The 26,727-nt window shown below is 35.6% G+C and overlaps 1 protein-coding gene across 1 annotated transcript; it reads left to right on the forward strand.

Moving 5' to 3' along the window:
* Positions 1–356: 356 nt before the first annotated feature.
* Positions 357–26,727, forward strand: Zc3h15 (zinc finger CCCH-type containing 15). The gene is made up of 10 exons (XM_026400734.2): positions 357–574; positions 9,319–9,420; positions 18,356–18,467; positions 18,936–19,088; positions 19,662–19,753; positions 21,240–21,422; positions 22,759–22,905; positions 23,070–23,171; positions 23,999–24,122; positions 25,924–26,727. Exons 1-10 carry the CDS (start codon positions 500–502, stop codon positions 26,112–26,114), a joined length of 1,281 nt encoding a protein of 426 aa, XP_026256519.1. The 5' UTR covers positions 357–499; the 3' UTR covers positions 26,115–26,727.

Genomic DNA, 26,727 nt, shown 5'->3' on the forward strand with positions numbered 1-26,727 from the left:
GTAACTGGGTAAACTTGCGCACCCAGCAGCCCCGAATTGCTGCGGGCACTCGGTGATGGCTCAGGATGGGGACAGTGCACACCCAAAGCGAGGATGAATAAGAATCGTCAACGTCAGAGAAAGTCGGCACGGAGGGAGCACTGATACGCGGGAACCCTGCCCTCTAGCTCATCTTCATCCTCCCGCAGCCACAACCTAGAAAAGGGCCAGTGTCACGTGTGACGCATAAACATTTTCCCACGTCCCGCCTTGCCCGCTCCAGGCCACATGCGGCAAAAGCGCACGCGCCGCTTCGCTTCCGGGCGCAGCTCCTCGCTACCCACAATGCTCTGCGACACCGACCTGTCGCAAAGGCCGCGTTTCGGCGGCGTATGAGCTACTCGCTTTCCGTGCGCTGCGGCACCGAAGGCGGCCGCGTCTTCCTCCATCTGCCGTGGTGCCAGATCTCCTGAGGGTATCCATCCCCACTTAAGTCTGGCCAGTTACACCTGTCTCCGCAATGCCCCCCAAGAAACAGGCTCAGGCCGGGGGCAGCAAAAAGGCGGAGCAGAAAAAGAAGGAGAAAATTATCGAGGTGAGTAGCCACCCCCTCCCCCCACTCATGCCGCGAGCCCTTCGGGAAGCAGGCTCACCGCTTCCCGGGGCTCCTGCTCGCGTCTTGTGGGGCCACGTGTCCCTGCCTTCTGCTCCAGGGCTCACTGCCCCTTCTCAAGCCGCTCGTGACGCTCACTGCCTCTCATTGCTATAGTGACGCTTCTGGCGCCCCCACACCTGGGCTTTGCTTCTCCGCACACACGTCCTCCCTCCTTCATCCACCGGGTGTGAAGTGACCCGTGGGTTTTGTCCTTTGCTAGTCTCAGAATCGGAGACGTTTCTAGAGTTGAGTTTAAAGTCGTACGCCGAACAGACTCCGGTCAGTCTTTCTGGAAGGCCAACTCATGACAGGCCTTTGTGTTCTTATTTCTTTACCCACCACCGAGGGGTTGTGCGTTTGATTATTTTCGAGCCAGCAAATTACAACTTGGTGTCTGTTTTGATCCATCTGTGAACTTTCCCAGAAGAATGCAGGTTTCTTTTAGATCACAGCCCAGCATCTCACACATCGCACTTGATATATACAATTTGAATTAAATAGAAAAAAACTCATTAAGAGAGGTTAGGCTTATGTCATTAGGCGTATTAAACACCATGCCCCAACTTATATGTATATGTATGCGTGTATACGATGTATATATGTTTAGTGCATTGAGCCTGTAGCCCTTTAGTGGCCGAAAAACGGTATTGACGTTCTTAAGTGTTGTACACCTGTTTTCCAACGACAGTACCAGTTTCCTTAAGATAATGATCAGTAGTTAGCATTCCATAAACATATTATATAACCCCAATGAGGTATTTCTTTCTTAATATTCGGTTATCTTGGCCTTGAAAGCAGTCAGACTCCTTATGGTTTTGTTGTACAAATATAATCAGAACTTGGTCAATTTTCATGTAATTTTTAGTCTGCTGATTTAAGTGAAATGCTTGTGAAGAATTACAATAACCTTGGCTAAGTTTCTCCCATGGAATAGAACCTGTACTCTTTAAAATTGTCGGGAAGTGATATAGCACTTAGGTAAATCTCTGGGGACCATAATTTAATAATACTCAGTAGGTTTTCTTTGCTGAGATGAAGTTAATGAGTTAACTAGTAAACCATGATACAAAGTAAAACTCCCATATGATAATAAATGTTATGTGAAAATTTAAGATACACTTCATACATTATAGAGTTGTAAGTACATACATATTTACTGTTTATATTTTTAACATTACATACATAAATGTTTTATTTTTAATTGGTAAAATATTTTTAAGGAATTGTACATGGAAGTTATTGAGGGGATACCATCAACTCTAAGATTGATAAACAGTATGTTATGGCTCCATTCATCTTGTACCAAGGTGGCTTGATTTTGATTTGTTTTGGTGCTGAGAATTGAACCCAGGAACTTGAGCCTGTCACAGATCTCTAACTCCAGCCAAAATGTTTATTTTTAAGGTTTCATTAGTGAAGATATCACCAAAGAAAAATGCAAAAAGGCAACTATATTTACTGACCAAAAAAATCCTAATAGTTTGGTTTGGTTTTATGTGTAACTCTCCTAAAGCCCTAGCATGTCTCCATGACTGTAAGTGCATATGGAGAGATAGAGCAAGCTAGCTCTCAGTTCCCCATCAGTTTCATCTAGAATGCTACATTATTAGTTTTTGTATGGATTTGTAAAATTTCAGCTGGAAAGTGTTTTTATTACCAAACCATATAAATTAAGGTAAGATACACTTGTTTGTTTTCTGCACATACTGTTTAATTTTTAAATAGTTGCTAACATCTAAAACTTGAAATATTTCATAAACATACACACACACAGCTATAAAATTCTAATTAGGATCCCATTCTTGCACATGACGTGGAATGGTGGTATATTTATATATGAACATAGGAAAGTTATGTCCGGTTTATACTACTATGACCTGAAATTCTAAATCAGTCAAATGAATAATTAAGTAGAACGTGATTTTCAGCAGTTTTTTTGGGGGGAGGGGTTCTGAGATTTGAACCCAGTCTTACCCATGCTAAGCTTGCAGTCTACAACTGAGCTAACGACACCCGCTGCTCCTTTAGAGGTGCTATTGAATAGACTTTAAATGGTTGTTTTACCTACCTATCCCCTCTTCTGTATTAATATCTGTACAACTGCCAACAGTGTAGCTGCTTACTGGAGAAAAGCAACAACATGCAACTTTCGAGAACTAAGTAAAGGAAGTAAAAAGATGCATGAAAAGTAGAGAGTTTTTTTTTTTTCCTATTTTTTGTGTGTTTTATGGTACTGGGGATTGAACCTAAGAATTTGTGCATACTAGGCACGTGCTTTATCACTAAGCCATATTATAGCCTGAGAAGTAGCATAATTTAGTGAAAGGAGCACTAACTTTGGAGTCCTATAGACCTGGGTTTTGTGTCTTGTATTTCAAATTCCTAGCTCTGTAATTTTGGACAAGTTACATACATGACCTATCCAAACTACTATTCTCCAAGCTAAATTAGATGATAAACAAATAGTTAGTTGACCATGTGATTTTTTTCAACAATTTTGTGGGAAAGGGGGGGGCTGCGCTCAGAGCGCACTACATGAAAAGTATCCACCTTATAGCATGTATATTCTATAGATGACAGGTCTTATTAATACTATATTACAAATAAGAGCTAGTTAGGGAAATTATTGCAGACTGACTTGCACTGTCTATAGGATGCTTATTTCTTGCCCACTGGAAATATTTTTTTTTATATTGACTAATTTTTTTTTCTTTCTCTCTTGTAAACTACTCAAAATTTATGAATTCGTTATGTGAATAGTTATTTTCTTTCTGAAATCAGTATACCAAAGAGGCTTATAGTTCTATTAGCCATTCACACATTGGTCCCAAATGGTATATACCATGTGTTTTCTTTCAGCTAAAATGTAATAATAAATTAAATTCAGCTTTGAACAATAGCAAGATTGATTCTGGAAAGAGTGTTTAAGGCAAGTGAATAAAGAATGTTCATGTAACAGCCTGTGCATACCTGTAGTCCCAGTGAATCGCAGGTTTAAGGCTGGCAATTTAGCAAGACCGTGTCTCAGAATTTAAAAGATTAGACCAGGTACAGTGGTACACAACTGTAATCCCAGCAGCTTGGAGGTTGAAGCAGGAGGATCACAAGTTTAAAACCAGCCTCAGCAACTTAGCAAGGCATAAACAACTTAGCAAGATCCTGTCTCTAAATAAAATATAAAAAGGGCTGGGGATGTGGCTTAGTGGTTTTAGTGCCTTGAGTTCAATCCCCAGTACCGTAAAATAAAATTTGAAAAATTAAAAGGGCTGAGGATATAGCTCAGCAGTAAAGCCTCTCTAAGTTCAGTTCCCCAGCACCAAAGGAAAAAGAGGAAGAGAATGTTTACTTAAGGACTATAGCAGCAAAGAAATAGTGATAGAGACCTATGGAAATGGGATCTATGTGTATGAAGAATGAAGAAAAAGAAATTATTGGTTGTTAATGAAGAACTTTAGCTGAGATTAACTAGTGATTACTTGAAGCTAAATTAATAAATTACAGAATATCCTTTGCATATATGAACAACAAAATTCATTAGATAGTGCCTGGGTAGGGTTGAAGGAATGATTTAAAACTATGCCAGTCTCTGCTTACCTTAGTATTCCAAGCAATAGAACCTGGTTATCTTGAACAGTATTCACTGTTGACCTACTCTTTCCTTGCTTCCTTTTTTTCAAATTCCACTACTTTTTTTTTTTTTTTTTTTTTTTTAAGGAACAGAGGGAATGCTAGCCCTCTTACAGGTTGTTTTCTAAACTTGTTCATACTTGGTTTCCAAGTCATCTACTGAAACAAACATGTACTGTTTCTTCTCTAAAGCCTCACTTTTGAAACCTTACTAATCCAATGAGGGCCACCGTTTCTCAAGTTTCATTTTAACCTGATTTGGGATTCACCATAACCTTCTTTTCCTACCTAGTGTTCCCCCACTCCAAAATACAGGCTAGTCTTTGGATAAGATTCTGTTCTATGTTCAAGAAAAAAGCTTTATTGAAGTAGTCCAAATTATAAATATCCTATTTTCAAGGAGTTCTGTTGGTATTCCAGACCTACAGAGTGCTATATGGAAAACTTGTTGCATATCAACCTGCCCTACAACTTAACCACATTTCTCTTGGAAGTGCATAATTGTTTTATGGTGGAAAGAGGAAGGACTTTGCTTAAAGTCAAATATAACTTGGTACTAACATCAAAGGTCACCTCATAGTTAACACTTACAGGTCTAGACACAGTTCTCAGTGTTTTGGGGAAAGGAGAAAGGAAACATATAAGCCACATGTAGCTTGTATATAACTCCTTTAATTCTCTCAGTGAAATAAATACTACTACCATTTTTATAGTAAAGGAAACAAGCACAAAGGTTAAGTAACCTGCTCGAAGTAACTAAAATGGCAAGAAGCAGAATTAGGATTTAAACCAGGAAATTTGACTTAAGTCCTTATTGACAGTCACTATGCTATACATCTTCTCCTTTGTGAACCTTAACTTTTAAAAGGTTAAAAAAAGATCCACTTTTCTATTAAGAAAACTATGGCAAAGACGGTAATTGTTGGCCCATCTCTATTTGGGATTGGGATTCAGGCAGTCTGATTCCAGAGCTTTTTCTCTTAAATCTTTACACTGTATTGCCTGGCCATTGTTAGCAGTGTAACTTCAAAAGAATTGTTGAATAGTTCTGAGTTTGTGTATTTACAAAAAGAAATAACAGTATATCATTGAGTTAAGAAAATCCAATAAGGTATATATTCAGGAATATAGTGTATGTTTAGTGTATGTTAGATGAATGCTTTCCCTTTCAAAAATAATTTCTGAACTCTAATTAGAGACTTTCAAAATGCAAGTCATTCATTAGCTCTTTAGACTGGTTAATTATGTGCTAAAGCAATGTAATTAAACCTGAAAACTTCTTTTTTGGGGGGCATAGAGTTCTGGAACTTATGCACCTCTACCAGAAACTTTTCCATGTGTACATTTCTTTGTAGCAGGCCAGGTCCCCTTAGGGACTCTTTTCTTTTCCATTTTTCATATATCAGTATCTACCTTGCTGCTTGCATGGGTTGAAGCCCACCTTTACTGTTCCCTTTCAAAGCATCTATAGATATTGTACTTTGATACTGATCATTTGTAGGGGAGGGCAGTACTGGGGATTGAGCTCAGTGGCACCCCCCCCCCCCCCCCCCCCCGCCGAAACAGGGTCTTGCAAAAGGCCTTGCTGTGTTGCTGAGACTGGCCTTGAACTAGTGGTCCTCCTGCCTCAAGTCTCCTCAGTTTCAGGGATTATAGGCATGTGCCACTGTACCTGGCCTGATAATATTTTTCCCTAGAGTTTCCTTTTCCTGTCCTAATAACTTACCTTTATTTAAAGAAAAAGAAAATGGCATGACATTTCATACTTGGTTGCTGAACTGTGATTGTCTTTCTCCATATATCACTATAACCCTTGACCATCTTCAAATTGGATGCAGTGTTAAACTTTCAGTATAAAAAACAAGGGACGTCATTTGTAAAACACTTGATGCAGAGAATTTTAGCTTGTATCTGCTTCCTTTTTTTCTTACACGTAGGCTATCAAAACTTCATATAGGGCTGAGCATGGTGGCACACGCCTGTAAACCCAGTGGCTTGTGAGGCTGAGGAGGGAGGATTGCAAGTTCAAGGCTAGCTTCAGGAACTTATCGAGGCCCTAAGTAACTTAGTGAGACCCTGTCTCTAAATGAAATACAAAAAAGGGCTGGGTATGTGGCTCAGTGGTTAAGCACCCCCTGAATTCACTCCCCAGTACCAAAAAAAAAAATTTTAGGTAGGATTTTGTAATAGCATGTTGGGATATTAAAATATGAAGCAGGCATTTAGGTAGGGAAAGCAAAGTTTGGGTATATAGTATGAATAAAAAGATAGAAAATGAGAAAGAAAACTACAAATTCCATTTTAAAATTAAGAAACATCTACAATCTTGATTCTCAACATGTGAAAAATGGCAGTGGATGTGTGACTAGGTAACTCATTTAGTAGAGCAGAGCAGTCAAGACTGAGTACTCAACTAGAGTGTACCAATGAGAAGCAATTGTAGAAAAACTCTATAGTGGGTGACATTAGGTACTGCAAAAGGCAAGAGGCTGAAAATTATATTAAGAGTATTAGACATACTAATAGTTCTTATCTACTATGCCTCAGCAAGGTGACTCCGTACGACAAACAGATATATACTATGGGGTAATAGAGGTCTAGGGGCCTCTGTGCTCTGGAACTGTAGGCATAGACTAGTTGAAAGGAGGAGTAAAAATGTGGGCCTGGAAAATGGTCACTAAGGGAATTGTGGAAACTCAAAGAAACATTTTCCTCTACCAGTTCTCTTCTCCAGTCTTGTAGCCACATTAATTTACCTCCAGGCCAGAAGCTCCTTCCAAAACAGAGAATACAAAAAAAAAAAAAAAAAAAAACACACACACACACAAAAAAGATTTCAGATACCAATGTTTGATGGTTTCCTGCAATATTGGCCATTAATGTTGGGGTCAAACTGTGCTAGTTTCTTGGGGGTGCTGTAATTAATTACCAAAATCTGGGTGGCTTATTTTCTCACAGAGAACATTCTGTAAGGAAGAATCCTTTCTTGTCTCTTCCTAGTTTCTGGTGGCATCCAGCTATCTGTCATTTCCTTAGCTTTTAATTGTCACTCTAATCTCTGTTGTGTTCACATTTCCTTTCCCCCCCCTCCCTATATCTTATAAAGATACAAGTTATCTGATTAGTTTTCACCCTAATCTAGTATGGCCTTATTTTGACTTATTACATCTGCAAAAACTTGTTTCCAGATTAAGTCATATTTAAGGGTCAGGTGGACATGAATTTTGGAGGAACATTATTTAGCCCACCGCAACCCCCAAAGATGTATACACATATGCACATACTTATGCAATGGCTTCTGGATGTTTTTGTACTGCATACTACAAGTAGCTAAGGTTTACCATTAGTACCTACCGCATAATAAGCATTCCATAATTGATAGCTACTCTTATCAGTAATATTCCAGATTCAGATAAAGTGTCACTTTATAGTTAGGCAATTTTCATTTTAGCAACAGCTAGGAATATACACGTTTAAGTAGTTTGATTTCTTTTTTTTTTTTTTTTGAGAATTTTAATATTTATTTTTTAGTTTTCGGTGGACACAACATCTTTGTTTGTATGTGGTGCTGAGGATTGAACCCGGGCCGCACGCATGCCAGACGAGGGCACTACCACTTGAGCCACATCCCTAGCCCTTGATTTCTTGATTAAATGTAATTTCTTTTGAGAGGAACTTTATCACCCCAACAACTAGTTCAGAACTTAATGTGTCTTCTTTCTTTGACAGTATTCCCCAAAATATGATCAGCAGTGAATTTTCTTTTAGCACACTCTGATAAAAGAGTACTGTGAGGTAAACTAAGATTTTAAAGTGCTGCATGCTATATTCCCTCTGCTAACGCCTCTTGAGATATCATGTGCTTAATAATTACGACTCTGGGGCTGATAAAGAAAAAAGAATTATGTCATTTTCAGGAAAAATGGATGGAACTAGAGACCATTATGTTAACTGAAATAAGTCAAACTCAGAAGGTTGGGGTCGTGTGTTTTTCCCTTATGTGGAAGCTAGAGAGAAAAAAGAATAGATGGGGGTAGATCTCTTGAAAATCAGAGGGAAATCAATAGAAAAAAGGGCCCAAAGTATGGGATATGGGGAGAGGAGAAAATGTTGGGAGTGATATTGGCCAAATTATGTTTTGTGTATCGTGTGCATGTACAGATATGTAAACAAGTCCCATCAGTCGTACAACTATAATGCACCAATTAAAAAAATAGGGGGAGTTGGGCTGGGGATGTGGCTCAAGCGGTAGTGCGCTGTCCTGGCATGTGCGGGGCACTGGGTTCGATCCTCAGCACCACATAAAGATAAAATAAAGGAGTTGTGTCTACCGAAAACTAAAAAATAAATATTAAAAAATTCTCTCTCTCTCTCTCTTAAAAAAAAAAAAAACAGGAGGGAAAAAGAATCTGGGGCTGGGGCTGTAGCTCAGTAGTAGAGCCCTTTCCTAGTACGTTTCAGGTCCTTGATTCAACCCCCAGCACTGCAATAAGAAATACAAAAAGAATTAAAAATCCTGGGGCTGGGGTTTTGGCTCAGCGGTAGAGCACTCGCCTAGCACGTGCAAGGCCCTGGGTTCAATCCTCGGCACCATATAAAAATAAATAAATAAAGATATTGTGTCCAATTACAAAATATTAAAAAAATTAAAATAAAAATAATAAAATTTAAAAATATTAAAAAAATATATACAAAGTAAATATTAAAAAAAAAGAAGAATCCTATTCATTATCCTAAACATGTTCCTAAACTTGACTGTAGAACTTACCCCAGTATAACAACTCTACACATCCCGTAAAACTTAAATTCTGAAATACACTGTGGAATAAAACATCACAGTAGGAAATTTAATGATTGTTGTATGTATTGAATTATAAAGAATCTGAGTGTGATGTTTTGAAGTCATATTTTGCCTTGGCTTGATATTTTAGTGTTTCGCTTGTTGGTATGTCACAATTCACAGTATTTTTATCAATAAGTAAATGAATGATTTTTAATAGCAGTGGAGAAATAATAATAGGAATTCCTGAGATAATTCTGTGTTTTTTCTCACTTAGGATAAAACTTTTGGTCTGAAGAATAAGAAAGGCGCAAAGCAACAGAAGTTTATCAAGGCTGTCACTCACCAAGTTAAATTTGGTCAGCAAAATCCACGTCAGGTAAATAATTTGAATTTCTTTATTTTCTTAACAGATGTAACGTTATTTAGCATCTGACCCTAATAAAGGTATTTGATGTTATAATTGTATTTCAAAATGGAATCCTAAATTCTTTTTTCATCTTTCCTTTCTTCCTCGGTCATACCTCTTGGATGTTCCTATAAGCCATTTTTTTTCCATTTTTCCAAACTTTATTGAAGAAAAAAGCAATGGTGTTAAACCTTTAGAACATAGTCAATATTTTAGGATTCCGCCCTTGAAAAGGTGACATTTGATTTCCAAATACATGCTGGAAGTTTACATGTATCCCAATTGTACTAAGTAAGTAAGAAGCTAAAATCCTAAAATGTTCATCTTCTAACTAGTCTGTGGTCTGCTTTGGATCAGCAATAATTGCCAAAACAGCTACTATGACTTTATTAATTTTTGTCTGTAGCTCTCTTAGTTCTTCTATATGCAGCAATTGCAGAATCTAGGCAGCTTCATTAAAAACTGTATCTCCTGTGTCAAAGCCAAGAATATTTTTATCTAAAACAACAGGCAAGCCCTCTTTTGTTTGATTTGCTTTAGCAACTGCATCTTGTCTTAGGCACTTTTGAATCAAAATGTGAATTGCCTTAAGCATTACCTGGTAATCATCTGATGTTGAATCTGTAGAATGTTAGCCAAAGCCATCACACCAGCCTTAAAGTCAGGATTATTTACATCTGCAGAACCATTGATCAATTTGGATGTAAATAACCTCCAAGCCATTTTAATATAGCTCTAACTTATTCTAATAATGGCTGTAATATACCCATACTATTCTACAGTATGGGTATATTATATCTGTTTCACTATTTTTAAGTGATCATTTTGTTTCTAGCTTTCTGACACTAAGAACACTTCTACAAGAAGGATACTTTTACATGTCCTTATCTGAACACATGTCCTTACATGAGTTTGTGTTTTTTTGTTTCTGTGGCATAGTTATCTACTAAAAGACTTTATGTTTCTAGATCAAGAGAATAGATTTCAAATTTTAATAAATTTGCCTAATCACATTTCATAGAGACTATATAATACATTTTCATTTGCAGTGTATAAATAATGGGTACTAAAGTTCTTTTTAATGTTTTCCAATATAAAATGTAAGAAGTGATAATCTCACATCATTTACCTCACTACTGGAAATTATCTTCATAAGCTTATTAGTTATTAGGGTATGCACATTTTTTACTTTCCTATTGAAATTCTTTATTTTGTTGTTTTTCTTTTTTGGTTGTTTTATGTTAATTTGTGAGGGATATCCTTTGTCAATATTGCAGATAATTTGTGATGTTTCAGTTCTATTTTGTTGCACAACAGTTTTATTTTTATATTGTATATGTCTGTTTTTTTTAAAATGATTGAAATTTATCACTTTCTTCTGGATTATACATGCTTTTTCTAATTTTTTTCCTATATTATTTTCAGTCAACAATTTGTCAAAGAAATATATTTTATATATTCTTGAATTTGTTTTCTTTAATAGCCAGCATAATTCATCCTACTGAATTAAAATACCATTATTGACATATATTCATAGTAAAGTTTTAGATACATTAGGATGTGTTTCTGTATTCTCTTTTGTGCTCTAATTGTCTGCACCTAAATCAGTATCATGCTGATTTTTTTTTTTATTAGTGTACTTATAATATACAGTTAACTTGTAAGGCAGTTCATTCGCCAGAATGCTGCTTTTTCTTTTTGTCTTTTGTTATTGTCATTGTCATTGTTCTTGTTTATTTATTCCTCTCTATAAATTTCAAAATTACATTATTCATTGAAAACTCATTAAAAACATTGAGCCTTTCTCTGAGTTGCTTAGGGCTGCCTCAGCTTCCTGAGCCACTGGGATTACAGGCATTTGCCACTGTGCCCAGCAGATTTAGCCCTTTTGCTTCAGGTTCTTAGATCTTTCATTCCTTGAGATTTATAAATAGGAGTCTTTATTCCTTAAAGATTTTTCTTTTTATTTGTTCTAATTAGTTATACATTACAGTAGAATGCATTTTGACACATTGTACACAAATGAAGCACAACTTCTTCCTCTGGCTGTACATGTGCAGAGTCACACCAGTAGTGTAATCATACATGTATTTAGGGTAATAATGTCTGTCTCATTCCTCTGTCCTTTCCATCTGCACACCCTCTCCTCCCCTCCCCTCACTCACTGATGCACAATCCAGAGTTCCTTCATTCTTCGGTACCCCCTGTCCTATTATGGATGTGCATCCACTTAACAGAGAAAACATTTGGACTTTGGTTTTTTGGGTTTGGCTTATTTTGCTTAGCATGATATATTCTCCAGCTCCATTCATTTACTGGCAAATGCCATCATTTCATTCTTTAAGGCTGAATAATATTCCATTGTGCATATATATACTACATTTTCTTTATCCATTCATCTGTTGAAGGTTGCCTAGGTTGGTTTCATAGTTTAGCTATTGTGTGTTAAGCTGTCGTAAATATTGATGTGGCTTCGTCACTGTAGTGTTAAGTCCTTTGGGTATAAGCCAAGGAGTGGGATAACTGGGTCAAATGGTGGTTCCATTCCAAGTTTTCTGAGGAATCTCCACACTTTTTCATAGTGGAGTCCCACCAGCAAAGTTAAAGTGTACCTTTTTTCCCACATCCTCACTAACACTTATTGCTTGTAATCTTGATAATTGCCATTCTGATTGGAGTAAAATGAAATCTTAGAGTAGTTTTGATTTTCATTTCTCTAATTGCTAGAGATGTTGAACACTTTTTCATGTTTGCTGATCAATTATATTTCTTCTTCTGTTCAGTTCCTTAGCCCATTTATTGATTGTGTTATTTGGTTTTTTGGTGTTAAGTTTTTTGAGTTCTTCATATATCCTGAAGACTAGTGCTGTTTTTGAGGTGTGTGTGGTAAAGATTTTCTCCCATTCTATAGACTCTCTCTCACATTATTGTTTTCCTTTGCTGAAAAGGTTTTTAGTTTCATTCCATCCCATTGATTCTTGATTTTACTTCTTGCACTTTAGGAGTCTTGTTAAGGAAGTCAGGTCCTAAGCCAACCAATATGATGAAGATTTGGGCCTATTTTTTTCTTCTATTAGGCTCAGGGTCTCTGTTCTAGTGCCTGAATCCTTGATCCACTTTGAGTTGAGTTTTGTGCAGGGTGTGAGATAGAAGTTTAATTTCATTTTGCTACATATGGATTTCAGTTTTTCCGAACACCATTTGTTGAATAAGCTATCTTTTCTCCAGTGTATGTTTTTGGTGCCTTTGTTGATTTTGTTTTTATTTAATCTCTCCTATCTCCTTTTCCTTAACTTCTGGAAGTACTTTCTTTTTAAATGTGGGAAAGAAGAGATTTCTCATGTTTACAGATTTTTTTCATATGAGAGAGTATCAGAATAAATATTTGTGAGATGTTAACCTCTGTCTGAAACCAGTTTCTCTCAGTCATGCTGTCTGCAAATCAATGCCTCAACCCTTTCCTTTCACCTGTCTTTCAGCTTGATTCTAGAGTCAAAATCTATTGCTCTTCTCAGCAGCTAACTTAACCTGATTTAATAAAAATGTACAGTCAGCCCTCCATATACAGAGGTTTATATTGTCAGATTCAACCAACTACAGGTCATAAATGTTTAAAACAATTGTTATATTGTTGCTGTCATGTAGTGCCTAATTAAGACTAAGAGGCTCTGTATTGAACAAGACAGACTTTTTGCTCAAGGAACTAGAATACACAACACAGATTTGGTATCCTGGGCAGGGGACCTGGAATCAATACCCACAGATACTAAGGGACAACCTTATGGTAAATCTTGGAGTTGAGTACATATTCATACATATATACAATAACAGAACATAGGTTTGAATCCTTTCTTGTTTTTTTCTTTACCCTTTTTTTATTGGTGCCTTATAGTTGCACATGATAGGATTTGTTACATATTTATATATACATATACTATAACAATATAATTTGGCCAGTATCACTCCTCAGCACTTCCCTCCTCCTATCCCGTAATCTCTTTCCTATACTGATCTCCCTTTGATTTTTATGAGACTCCCACCTTTCTTTTCCTTTTTCACTCTAGTTTCCACATATGAGAGAAACCATAAAACCCTTGACCTTCTGATTTCATCTTACTTTATTTTGCTTAACATAATGGCCTCTAGTTCTATCCATTTTCCTGCAAATAACATAATTTATTTATATATTCTTTATGGCTAAATAAAACTCCATTGTGTAGATATACCAGATTGTCTCTGTCCACTTACTCATTGATAGACATCTAAGCTGGTTCCATAGTGTGGCTATTATGAATTGTGTTGCTGTAAACATGGCTATGCATGTATCACTATAGTATAATGACTTTAATTCTTTTTTTTTCCTGTGGTGCTGGGGATCAAATCCAGGGCTTTGTGCATTTGAGGCAAGCATTGTACCAACTGAGCTATATACCCAGCCCAGATGATGACTTAATTCTTTAGGATAAATACTGAGTAGTAGTATCACTAGGTCATATGATGGTTTCATGCCTAGTTTTTTGAGTAACCTCTATACTGATTTCCATAGTGCTTGTACTAATTTACAATCCTACCAACAGTGTAGTAGTCTCGCCCATGTCCCACGTAGGCTGTGGAAATGGGGTTCCCCTCAGTGGAATGGATTGGCTGAGAAATAAAAGCTGAGAAAAAATAGAAGGGCGAAAAATAACCACAGAACACAGAAAGTAGTTTCAAAAGCAGGGGCAAGATGGGAAAGCCAATCAGCAGATCGAGCTTCTATACTCTGGTAAATTGGAGCCTGTGCCTGCTTTATTTATATCTGGAAATATCAAAGGCCTTCCGAAAAAGGTTAAATGTGGGCTGTTCAGTTCCCAACAGGTATGCCCAACTCCAGAGCTATTATGAGTATCTTCCTAGCAGAGCAGAGATAAAGGTCACATGCGTTGGGCAATCTATTGCCATGAGAGTTCACAATGCCAAACCTAAATCTCCCTGGCTACCATACCAGGAGAAGACCTTCATGTAATTCACAGATGGCTTCCTGCATAGTAGTGTTTCTTTTTCACCAAATCCTCTCCAGCATTTATTATTCATATTCTTGATGACTGCCATTCTAACTGTTGTGAGATGAAATCTGTGTAGTTTTGATTGGTATTTCACTAGTTGCTAGTGATGTTGAATATCTTTTTCATAGTTTTCTATTGAGAAATGTCTGTTTAATCCATAATATTAAGTTAATATTTTATTAATATTAATTTACCCATTTACTAATTGGATTGTTTGTTGACTTTGGGGTATAGTTTATTGAATTCTTTATACAGTGTAGATATTAACTTTCTATCAGAAGAGTAGCTAGCAAAGATTTTCTTCTATAGTTTCTATCTTTACATTCTTTTTTTCTTTGTCCTGCAGAAACATTTTAACTTGGTTTCATACCATTTGTCAACTCTTGACATTATTTCCTGAGTTTCGGGGGTCCTATTGAAAAATTCATTGTCTGCGCCTATATGCTGGGGTATTGACACTACGTTATCTTCTGGGAGTTGTACAGTTTCTGATCAAACTTCTAGGTCTTTGATCCATGATTTTTGTGCAGGGTAAGAGTTAAGAGTCTAATTTCATTCTTCTACATATGAATAGTTTCCCCAGCACCACTTGTTAAAAAGGCTGTCTTTTCTTCATTTATGCTTTTGGCACTTTTGTCAAGAGTCAGATGACAGTAGATGGATGTATGGTTTTGTATCTGTCTTCTGTTCTGTACCTTTGGTCTATATCTGCTTTTATGCTAGCACTATGCAGTTTTTGTTGAATCCTATCTTGTTAAATGATCTTAAATTATTTAGTGACATTGGTCGTTATTCTTTCAGTGGAAGGTAAGTTATTCCTTCTAGAATTCCATTCATGGTTAAATGAGAAGAAATTTCATTTTTCAGTTCTGTTCTTTCTCCCTTGACTTTTCTTTCCTTATGGTGTTTTGAATGGTAATTTCAGATTTCGTAGACCTGTGCAAAGTCACAAAATGTATGGTAGTATTTAGGTGTGATTATACATTTAGTATTATAACTTTGATATAGTCTTAGGTAACAGACCATCTGGGAAGATGGAGTATCTGACCATCATTAATAACTTAGAAAATGAGCAGTAGTCCTGGACATTAGGTGCACTGCTGTAAGCCCTGTACCACAGAGGATGACCCTACTCAGTGTCTGCCCCAGACATTTCTCTTCCTATGGATAAGGAGTCTGAGATAATGTGTCTACCCAGATTTTGAAGCACAGCTTCCCCACAAAAGTGAGCCTACTTCCAGGACCTTTAAAGGCTCCTTCCCCATAAACATGTCCATTCAGAGTTTGCTGTGCTGGCAGTATGCCTGGGGTAGCCAAAAGGAGGATGTGCCCTAGGCTCACATCTCTGAATCCTCTACGTCTCTCCAGCACTTTTCACCTCTCTTCACTCCCAAGGAAGGATGAAACTGGATGGGAAAAGGAGGAGGAGTCAGGGGCTAACTCTACAATACTGCTGTGTGGTGAAACTCTCCCACATAGAGCCTGAGCATTTTAATTTGAGCCTCTTCTTGCAGTCATAAGACAAGTAGGAGTATAAACCATATTTTATAATATTGACTTGATTTCTAACTTTAAGTATTTTAAGTGGTTTATGAGTCTCCATTGTATTCTTATTCTGGTCCTCACAAATGTTTGAGGTGAGCCTATTGAGCAAAGAATACTTTTCATTAAAGGGAAGGGAGAGGGGATGGGATTAGGAAAAACAGTAGAATGAATCAGACATAACTTTTCTATTCTTTCATACAAATACATGACCAGTGTAACTCCACATCATGTATAGCCACAAGAATAGAAAGTTATACTCCATGTATCTATAATATCTCAAAAACACTCTACTGACATGAATATTTAAAAAGAACAAATTAAAAAATTTAAAAAGAAGAAGTAAGTGAAGTGGCCAGGCACAGGGTCACATATCTATAATCCCAGCAACTCAGAAAACTGAGGCAGGAGGATCACATGGTCAAGGCCAGTGTTAACAACCTTTGTAAGGCTTTAAGCCACTTAGCAAGACCCTGTTTCAAATAAAAAGGACAGAATGTAGCTCAGTGGTAAAGCCCCTCTGGCTTCAATCCACAGTACCAAAAAATGAAGTACAAAATGACTTAAATTTTTTCTTTTTAATTGGTCAAAGTCAGAATTTAGGAAGTCTTTGACCTAATTATAGCATTTGCCATTACTTTCCTAAAATTCTTCTTTTTGACCCCTTTTGTTTTGGTTTTTACTAATTTGTTTGGTGTTTCTTGTTCTCTATCATGGGCTACATAGGGTCTGTTGACTGATTAAGTACAGGTATTCCTCGAGAAAGCATCCTCTGCTCACTTTTTTATGCTGTCCTGAGTAATCTCATACATTAAAATTTTAATCAACTATGATCTATAACCTGTTATTTTAAAATTCTTTATCTCAAATCAAACCCTGTTTAGTTTCAGTAGAATCATTATCAATGTCTGGTGAAGCTCCCTTCTAAATAACTCCACCCAGATGCTCTGTAAGCATTTCCTAGTGAGTATGCCCCAAACTGAGCTCATCTCCACCTCCTATCCTAAAACCTGTTTCTCCTGTATTCCCTGTCTTAACACCACTAATTAAACATGATAATCCTAGACTCCTTCTACTTTACACTTCATATTCAGTCACTTAGTCCTATCAGTTCTGCTTCCTAAGTAGCTCTTTGTTTCTTTTTTCCATCCTAACTGCTAATGACTATTTTAACTCTTGTGTTTTCTTACCTACAGCAATTGCAGTAGGCTCTTTGCCTTCTTCAACCTTGAATTTCTAGTCTGTCTTCCACCAAGCTCACCTTTTAAAAATAAAACATGCTCTTGGGGCTGGTGTTGTGGTTCAGTGATAGAGCGCTTGCCTAGCATGAGGCACTGGGTTCGATCCTCAGCACCATATATAAACAAAATAAAGGTCTGCTGACAACTAAAAATAAATATATATTTATATAAAATCAACAACAACATGCTCTTGTCACTTACTTATTTTAAACCAACTAAGTTGTACCCTGTCACCTGCTGGTAAAGTCCAAATTTCTCACTGTTGTTTCTCATACCTTGTTCCTCTAGTCCCTGTATCTTCATTGGCTGGCACTTTCTGCATTCCTTTCTTGCTCATCAGAAGAGCTCATCTATAAGGTTATCGACTGTAATTTTTGTAGGTATATAGATATTTTTTGTTCCCAGAGCACCATGTGTATTATATTATAGTTGTTGGCATGTCTGTCTTTCCCTTAGATTCTGAGCTTCTTTAAATAAGCATCTTTTGTCTTTTCAACTTTATATTCCTTGTCATCTAATATAGGACCTGATATATAAATGTTTGGATGAATCCTCTATAATCAATTAGGTAGGTAAATCATGTGCCTAGAACTATGTTTTGTTGTTGTTGTTGTTTTAATTTCCTGCCATGACCTAGTCTAGTTTTTTTTTTTCACAGCGACACTGTAATGTTTTGGGTGGAACAATTGTGCGTGGGACTGTACATTTCAGAAGGTTTGCATTGCTCATCTTCAAAATGTACTCATACTTCTTTGGGTTGTTTTCATAGAAAAAGAATATCTCAGTGGAAACCATTTACTAAAAATGTTAGGCATTGTTGTAAATGCTTAATGTTTGTTGCCCTAAGCTTTTGAATATGCTTTTAATTCGACATGGTACCATTTTTAGACCAAAAAATTCATTACAAGGTTTAGTAATTCTTTTTAATAGTTTAACCACAATATTTAATATATACCGCAAGACCATTCTATAGATACAGATGTATGCAAATGTCTTTGTTATGTTATTGACTACTGTGTGGTGAAAACAGTTTTGTAAATAATCAAATTTACATTTTTAAACCTGGGAATATTTTAGGTAGCACAAAGTGAAGCTGAAAAGAAATTGAAGAAAGATGACAAAAAGAAAGAATTGCAGGAGCTGAATGAACTTTTCAAACCTGTAGTTGCTGCTCAAAAAATAAGCAAAGGTAAAACTTATATATTGGAGGTGTTATTTTTATGAAGTGTAATTGATGTTTACAACTCTGGATTTGTTTTGCTGTTCATTAGCTATGTCATTATACAACTATAACTCCGTTTGTTAGTCCCACACATCAGAAAAATTAAGAATTTAAACAGACCCTTTGTTGATTTATAACATTTAATCTTTGGTAGTAGTCAAGGCAAAGTATAAAGCATAAGTCATACATTTTTGGCAGCACTCATGTTTGTTTCTCAAGTCGTGCCTCATTGACTCCAGATAGGCAAGTGACATTTATGTAATAACATATATGTTTAGTTCCCACCCCTGCACCTCTTTTAGTAAGAATAAAACAGAGAAATAGATACAAAATGCTACAGAAAGAACTGTAAGGAAATATTTTCCTAATCAAATACAATCTGTACTTTATTATCCAGCAGATTGTAATGCAAATTTCACATGCCATTTGATATAGGTGCAGATCCCAAATCTGTGGTGTGTGCATTCTTCAAGCAAGGACAATGTACTAAAGGAGATAAATGTAAGTTCTCTCATGACTTGACTTTGGAGAGAAAATGTGAGAAACGAAGTGTTTACATTGATGCAAGAGATGAAGAACTTGAAAAAGGTATTTTTTTTTAATATTCTCTTAAAAATAAATACCTATTCCTTTTGGTTTGTTGTTAAGATATTTAGTAACTTAAATGTAACAATCTTCATCATATTGTTTGTAAAGAATAATTAATTATGTTTGCTTTTTTGGCAAAATCTGATTTTACTTCCTTATTCCTTTGATAAAATAAATGAAGGTGTGGGCTGGGGTTGTGTTGTGGCTCAGTGGTAGAGGACTCACCTAGAATGTGTGAAGCACTGGGTTTGATTCTCAGCAATATATATATGTGTGTGGGTGGGGGGTGTCCATCTACAACTAAAAATAAATAAATAAATGGAGATGTTTAAAAGCCAGTAATTTTATTTTGAATTTGTCACTCTTCTACAGTACTACCTTCTCATTTGCCTCAGCTACTTAGGAAGCATTGGTGAATTTCTAATAATGTTGTTTTATGCCTACCCTTGATGTTTTAAAGAAAAATATGTTAGGATATGAGTCTTACAATGCAATATATTCCCTCTCTATTTGAGGAGGTATATGTTAGTAGGAATAGTAGATACAAATATTTAATCTTCATATTTCTTTTAGATACTATGGATAATTGGGATGAAAAAAAGCTGGAAGAAGTAGTGAACAAGAAGCACGGTGAGGCGGAAAAGAAAAAACCAAAAACTCAAATAGTATGTCCTTTTCTTGAATTGAGTTGCTGTGGTAATTATTATTAGGGAGAATTATGTGTCAAGGTATCATTACAATTTTTTGTTGGATTATTAGAAAATTTTATTTTGTCAATATAAGTTACATCAAATTTTATTTTTAGAATTTACAAGTTATGTTTTACAAAATTCGATTCTTATTTGGAAAGTAAAAAACCATGCCACTAAAGTCCTCTAAATGCTATTTTCTAGGGTGATCTTACTTTCTCAAATATTGATGAATATAATCATATATTCAGATAAGAATTGTTTTTTTTTTTGAAGTCTGGCACAGTGGTGCATGCCTATAATCCCAGCAATTTGGGAGGCTGAGGCAGGAGGATTTCATATTCAAGGCAAACCTCAACAACTTAGCAAGAAGCTCAGCTATTTAGGGAAACCCTGTCTCAAAATAAAAAGGACTAGGGTTGTAGCTTAGCTCAGTGATAAAGCACAGCTGAGTTCAAGCCCCATCCCCCTCCCCAATTATTGTCTTATATTTGTGTATACTGAATGGTGGGAAACCTGTTAAACTAACCCACTTTAATAATAATTTGTTTGGTTTTAATAATGAGGAGAAAAATTTTTTTAATTGCCAGGTTAAATATGAGTAGTAGATCTATGATACTAAGAATTGTACCTTTAAAAATTGGTGAAATTATTTCACAGACTGCATTCATGTCCACATATTTAGTACTACTAAAGTGAAAAATCTTGCTACGCTAAAAAAATTTTTAAATACTACCTTCACTTACAACTGTTTCTTTGGAAAGAACATCACTTGTTAATTTTTCATTATTTGCAAAGGTTGTTGTTACCTGAGGCTTCAATATAATTGCATCTTGTATCCATTCACATTTTGAAGGGTGGCTATCCTTTGTGTTCTTATTGAGCCTTGTTCTCTTGTGATTCACAATATGAAATAGTTATGTAATTCATATAATGTTTCTGTCATTACTGTATAACTCTAGTGTTTAGGAAAGATAACATCAAAACATAATTATGATATTTTCATGACCACTTATATATGCTAATTTGAAACAAAAGTCTTTTTTGGTACTGGGTATTGAACCCAGGGTCATTTAACTACTAAGCCAAATTCCCAGATTTTTCTCACTAAGTTGCTTAGGTCCTCGATAAGTTGCTGAGTCTGGCTTTGAATTCTCAGTCCTCCTGCCTCACCCTTCCAAGCCACTGAAATTACAGGTGTATGCCACCATACCCAACAACAAGAAGTTCTTTTGTATAATTAGAAAGAACATTGCCTAAAATATGAGCTTTATATGAACTTTCTCTGTAGGGAATTTGTCATTGTATCAAATATTTTTAAGATAAATTTTTAGGCATACTTCTGCATGTACGTAGTTAGTCCTAAAATGTCAATGGAATGTGCTTGTTAGATATACTTAAGCATTTACCATGGAAATGGACTACATCAAGCCACTACTTCTAAACAATATTGTCTCTATAGGTGTGCAAGCATTTCCTTGAAGCTATTGAAAATAACAAGTATGGCTGGTTTTGGGTGTGCCCTGGAGGGGGTGATAATTGCATGTATCGTCATGCACTACCTCCTGGATTTGTGTTGAAAAAGGATAAAAAGAAAGAAGAGAAAGAAGATGAAATATCATTAGAAGATCTAATTGAAAGAGAGGTAACTAGTGTCTTTTTCCAACTGTTTAAAACAAACAAACAAAAAAACTTGAGAGCAGTATGTATTGTTCATTCTAATGTTTACCACTTGGGGGCAATAGCATGTTGTTATGAAAGGGAAAAAATATTGTGGCCTTTCTCCTAAGTTGCCCTACTTTAATTATTCTTTGTCTAAAATGTAAATCTAGCCATAAACATTAGCCAATCATGTGTAACAGTTTTTTGAGAACCAAAGATGGAGTTATATAAAATGATTAACCAGATCTCAGATTGATTAAACTTTGTTAGTCTTAAATGCTTTTGTCTGTATCTTTTTTTTCCTACCATTATACTAATTATTAATATATATATGGAAGGATACATTTCACCTCCAGCTTTTCGGTTATATTTTGTATACCATTGCTGGACTTAAAATACTATCTTATTGGGGGGAACAAGTATGATTAAAAAGGTTCTACAGCAGGGCTGGGGATATAGCTCACTTGGTAGAGTGCTTGTCTCGCATGCATAGGGTCCTGAGTTCAATCCCCAGCTCCACAAAAAAAAAAAAAGCGGGGGTGGGGGGACCTACTAATACTCCTGGCTCAGCAAAAAATAGAATTTTAGTCTGTGAGTTAACAGATATGCCTATCAGGAATTACATGAAATTATTGAAAGTCTTAGATTTAGCATTATATATTTTTAAATATATATATTTTGTCTCATCATGGATAATCTTAAGTCATATAAATGCTTAATGTTGAGATTATATACCTTGTTCTTAAGTAAACATATTTGATATATTATAGGATTCAACATATTATAATGTAGACTTTAGAATCAAGTGTATTTGGGATTGTTTATATCCTAGTTCCACTACTTGTTAGCTGTTCATCTTTGATAAATTTTCTTTTAAACGCTGCTTATAGGTGTTAATCAATGTGTTAGCATATGTGTGTAAAGCTTTTAACATTGAATACCAGGCAGATGTTTAGCAAGTATTATTTCTCTGTATATTTATTTATTACCTGATTATTGCCCCTGAGAAGCAAGTGGTATTTTTTGGTTTAGTTTTGTTTCTCAACAAGTGAAATTTGGATATTGCTATGGTGCTTTTTGGTTTTCATAATTAGTTCATGTTAAAACAATTTTTCTTGACAAGTTTTATTTTTGATATCCAGTGTTGAGAAGAAATCTAGCTCAGAGTAGTATGTTTTAAGTATTTATATATCTGGACACTGATTTTGCTCATTGCCATGTAATATAAAAGGGCATTAGTTTATTCCATATTCAGTATGTTTAGGATATTCATAAGCAAGGAATTAATTCATTAAAAGAAAACTGCTCTGTCTTTGCAGCGTTCTGCCCTAGGTCCAAATGTTACCAAAATCACTCTAGAGTCTTTTCTTGCATGGAAGAAAAGAAAAAGACAAGAAAAGATTGACAAACTTGAACAAGATATGGAAAGAAGGAAAGCTGACTTCAAAGCAGGGAAAGCTCTCGTGGTATGTCCCAAACTCACACACGTTGATCCTTTACTGTTTCTTCCATTTTATAATTCCTGTCATGCAAGATTTTGTCTTTATGTAATAATGGATGTGTCTAAAATCAGTGACCAAGAAATGTTTGAATTTTCTTCTCAGTTGATAACATTTGTGTGTCTCAATAGATCAGTGGCCGGGAAGTGTTTGAATTTCGTCCTGAATTGGTCAATGATGACGATGAGGAAGCAGATGATACCCGTTATACTCAGGGATCAGGTGGTGATGAGGTAAGAGGATGTTTTGCCTTCATCTGCTCATGTTAATTGAAAGAAACAATAGAAAGAATAAAGCAGAATGGTTAAGAGCACCAACAATGAAGCCAGCATGCCTTGGTTTAAATGTTTATTCCATTAATAAACTAATAAATTTGTATTATTTTGTAGTTATTTTATGAATTTAGGACAGTATTTTGTATATAGTTATGTGCTGTAGTATTAGCTATAAGATATGTTTCAGTCTTCCTTTAAAATAAAAAATAAGGCCTTTGTGTTTAATATTTTATGCTTAAAATCATGGGACAGTGTTACTACCTAAAATGTAGAGTAGAGAGCCTGTGACAAAGGCAGCTATTGGGTTGTAGAGAATTTCAGTGATAGCAAACAACTTACTGTTTATTTTTTGTGTAATTTTTATAAAACAGTAGAGAAGACGTAGGGAGATTATTGGAAGAACAGTATACTCTAAAAATGTAATGCCAAAGGAGACTTCAAATTTGACAGTGCTACTCTTTTCCCAGAGAAGTTTGGAAAAAGAAATGAATTTAAATAACAGTTGATCATTTGTTTTCATTTGACATTAGTGATAATTTTATTTCATTAAGATAAATCTTAGAAGTAATAATAATTTGTGGAAACTATTTATTATAATTATTGGTACATCATAATTGTATAAGTTAACGGGTATAATTGTGACATTTTCATACATGTATATAACATGCTTTGATTTTCTCCACTCTCCCTTCCCCCCCATGTACCTTCCCCTTCCCTAGTAGGACCCCTTCTGTGTGAAAATTATTCTTATTTGTACCAACTTTCTTTTCTATGTGTTGTTAAAGGTTGATGATTCTGTGAGCGTAAATGACATAGATTTAAGCCTGTACGTCCCAAGAGATGTAGATGAGACAGGTATTACTGTAGCCAGTCTTGAAAGATTCAGCACATATGCTTCAGACAAAGATGGTAAGTATGCTACCTTTTACAGAATACTAAGAACTAGAAAGCTACCTAAAGAGAATTAGACCAGGCTTGGAAAAATTAGATATGTGTAGGTATCAGACTGGTAACTTAAACATGGGTTTGGCCATATATAAAACTATCAGTGAATAGGAGAATCTGTAGAAATTAGTGGTTGGGGGGATATTGATTCAATTAACTGAAACTAGAAGGGGACCAGAAGCAAAGCTGGAGATACAGGTAATAGGTTTAGTGTGGAACCTCATGAATTTAACTTTTTGTTAACACAAATGACATTGTCTGTATTCTGTGACCATTTGCAGAAGAAAACAGTTTGAAAGCCATCTGTATGGGTGTCTGAGTGAATGAGCTCATCTAGGCATAGCACATAGAATGATAACGTTCCAGAACACACTTCAAACAGCGTTATTTTAGGATAGACAAAAGAGGAAATACTTTAAAAAGATATTGAGGAGCTCAGAGAAAAATTACAAAATAAGAGTTTCAGAAAAATCAAAGAGGATTATATTTATAAATAAGTTATTAGTTATGGTTAGTAAAGGAGTTATAGGAATAAGGTGCCAATTTTTAACATTATGTACCACTCACTTTTAACTTTAAGAAGGAGGTCCTAGGAAGGGCTTTTTAGGGTATAGGAAGCCTAAATGAGAAAAGAGATCTGATAGGGGAGGAGAAATTGTTAAATTAAAGGAGCTTAGTTAAAGAGCTATAAAGATAAATAATGATTAAGAATGGAGGAAAAGCTGTCTGCAGTGTATTTGGAAAGAAAGATTGTTATAATTTTTGTCTAATTGTGCCTTGAGAAAGGGGTTTGTAGAGAGGAGTAAAGTTTGACATGTTTCATATTAATGAAGCAGAAGCCAAGATAGAAAGGCTAAACCTTTTTTTAAAAAAAAAAAATAATAATAAAAGCTCATAGTTTATACTTGAAACACTAGTCTGCCCTCTGGAGATCTAAGAATGCTGTCACTATTGTCTTCCCAATATAAAGACTGATTTGCTCCTTTTAAAAGTGGAACTTGGGTAATATTAGGTAAAAGCAAGAGTAATATTTCAGAGTTTATAATCCCCAAGACTACATCAAAAGTGTTTGAAATAGCTAAAATCTAAATTAGGCTGTTAAAAATTCTCTTTGTGTAAATGTCTTTGAACAAGAGAGACAGCATTTTTGTTTTCTCGTTTACTATAAGGAAAAATAGTTACATAGTACTAAGATCTTTTTTATGGTGCTAGGGATTGAACCCAGGACCCTATATATGCAAGACAAGTGTTCTACCACTGTGCTGCATCCCTATCCATACTAGGCTGTTTTATAACAGTTTGTTACATGATGAAATTTTTCTAGTTTCAGCATTACAACTAGTGTGATTTAACTACTATTTACAAAACCAAAAGCTAGATAGCTGTTTATGTGCATTTTTTTATTCCATGCAATTTATTCAAACACATTATGTATAAGTTGACTGTTTTAAAACCTAATTACCTGGTCATGTAAGGAATACAGAGTTGTAGAAGATTCATCTTGCCTTTAAGTATGTAAATCATTAAGGTTTCAGGTTCCTTCAGTAAACACAGTGTTTTACAGTAGACATAAAGAATCATTACAAGTAAGCTTAGAAAAGAAAAATCAGTTCTAGCTGCAGTGATCCCCAGGAACAGCTTTCATGGGGCAGAGTGGGGTGGTACAGATAAAGGAAGGAGAAGTATTAGTCTAAGCTGTCAACTGCTAGTGGAGCATAGTGTTTTCTATTTCTATGCCACATTGATTTCAATTTTTTATTTTTAGAAAACAAATTAAGTGAAGCTTCTGGAGGTAGAGCTGAAAATGGTGAAAGAAGTGATTTGGAAGAAGACAACGAAGGGGAGGGACAGGAAAATGGAGCCATCGATGCTGTTCCTGTTGATGAAAATCTTTTTACTGGCGAAGATTTGGATGAACTAGAAGAAGAATTAAACACACTTGATTTAGAAGAATGACACCAAACAAGTCAATGAAAATATTTAAGTCAGCTCAGCATGAGTTGAAATTGACTACATTAATTTTTTCCAACTAGAATCAACAGGATGTTTATTTCCCATGCTGATTCTGGAGGGCTTACTCTCCTCCAAAAAAGGAATAATCTCCCTACGTCTTCTCTTCTGACTTTGACTACATCTCATAGTAAGTTCAGAGTAGTTCATGATAAATTGAAAATATAATGGTCATTACAGAAAATGATTGATTGTCGTAACTGTCCACTCAAGTAGGAAATGTAACTGCTTTTCCAGCTTTTGGTTTTCATTGGGCATGTATTATTACCAGGAACAACATAAATTTAAAATACCCTTTATTTGATGCAGTTTTTAATGAGTGGTTTCCTTTCCTTTGAATTTATGTTTTAAAGACTGCCTAAAACATGAGCACTGTACTTCATAAAGGATACTGCATATGCAGATTCAGTATTGTATCTTTGAACAACTGGATGGACATTTAAAATGGAACTTCTTTAACCTGACAGGATCAGCTACAATGCCCTGTGTTAAACTGTTTAAGTTTTCCCTCTTCTTTTTTGCCAATAAAGTTGTAAATAAAGACCATCATACATTAAAA

The sequence above is a fragment of the Urocitellus parryii genome, chromosome 1, assembly GCF_045843805.1.
Source record: "Urocitellus parryii isolate mUroPar1 chromosome 1, mUroPar1.hap1, whole genome shotgun sequence".
NCBI lineage: Eukaryota > Metazoa > Chordata > Mammalia > Rodentia > Sciuridae > Urocitellus > Urocitellus parryii.

Coding starts and splice junctions, on each gene's coding strand:
- Zc3h15 (XM_026400734.2), top strand. CDS start 500: ATGCCCCCCAAGAAACAGGCTCAGGCCGGGGGCAGCAAAAAGGCGGAG. Junction 19,089..19,661: donor AGATGAAGAACTTGAAAAAG/GTATTTTTTTTT, acceptor TATTTCTTTTAG/ATACTATGGATAATTGGGAT. Junction 24,123..25,923: donor ATATGCTTCAGACAAAGATG/GTAAGTATGCTA, acceptor TTTTATTTTTAG/AAAACAAATTAAGTGAAGCT.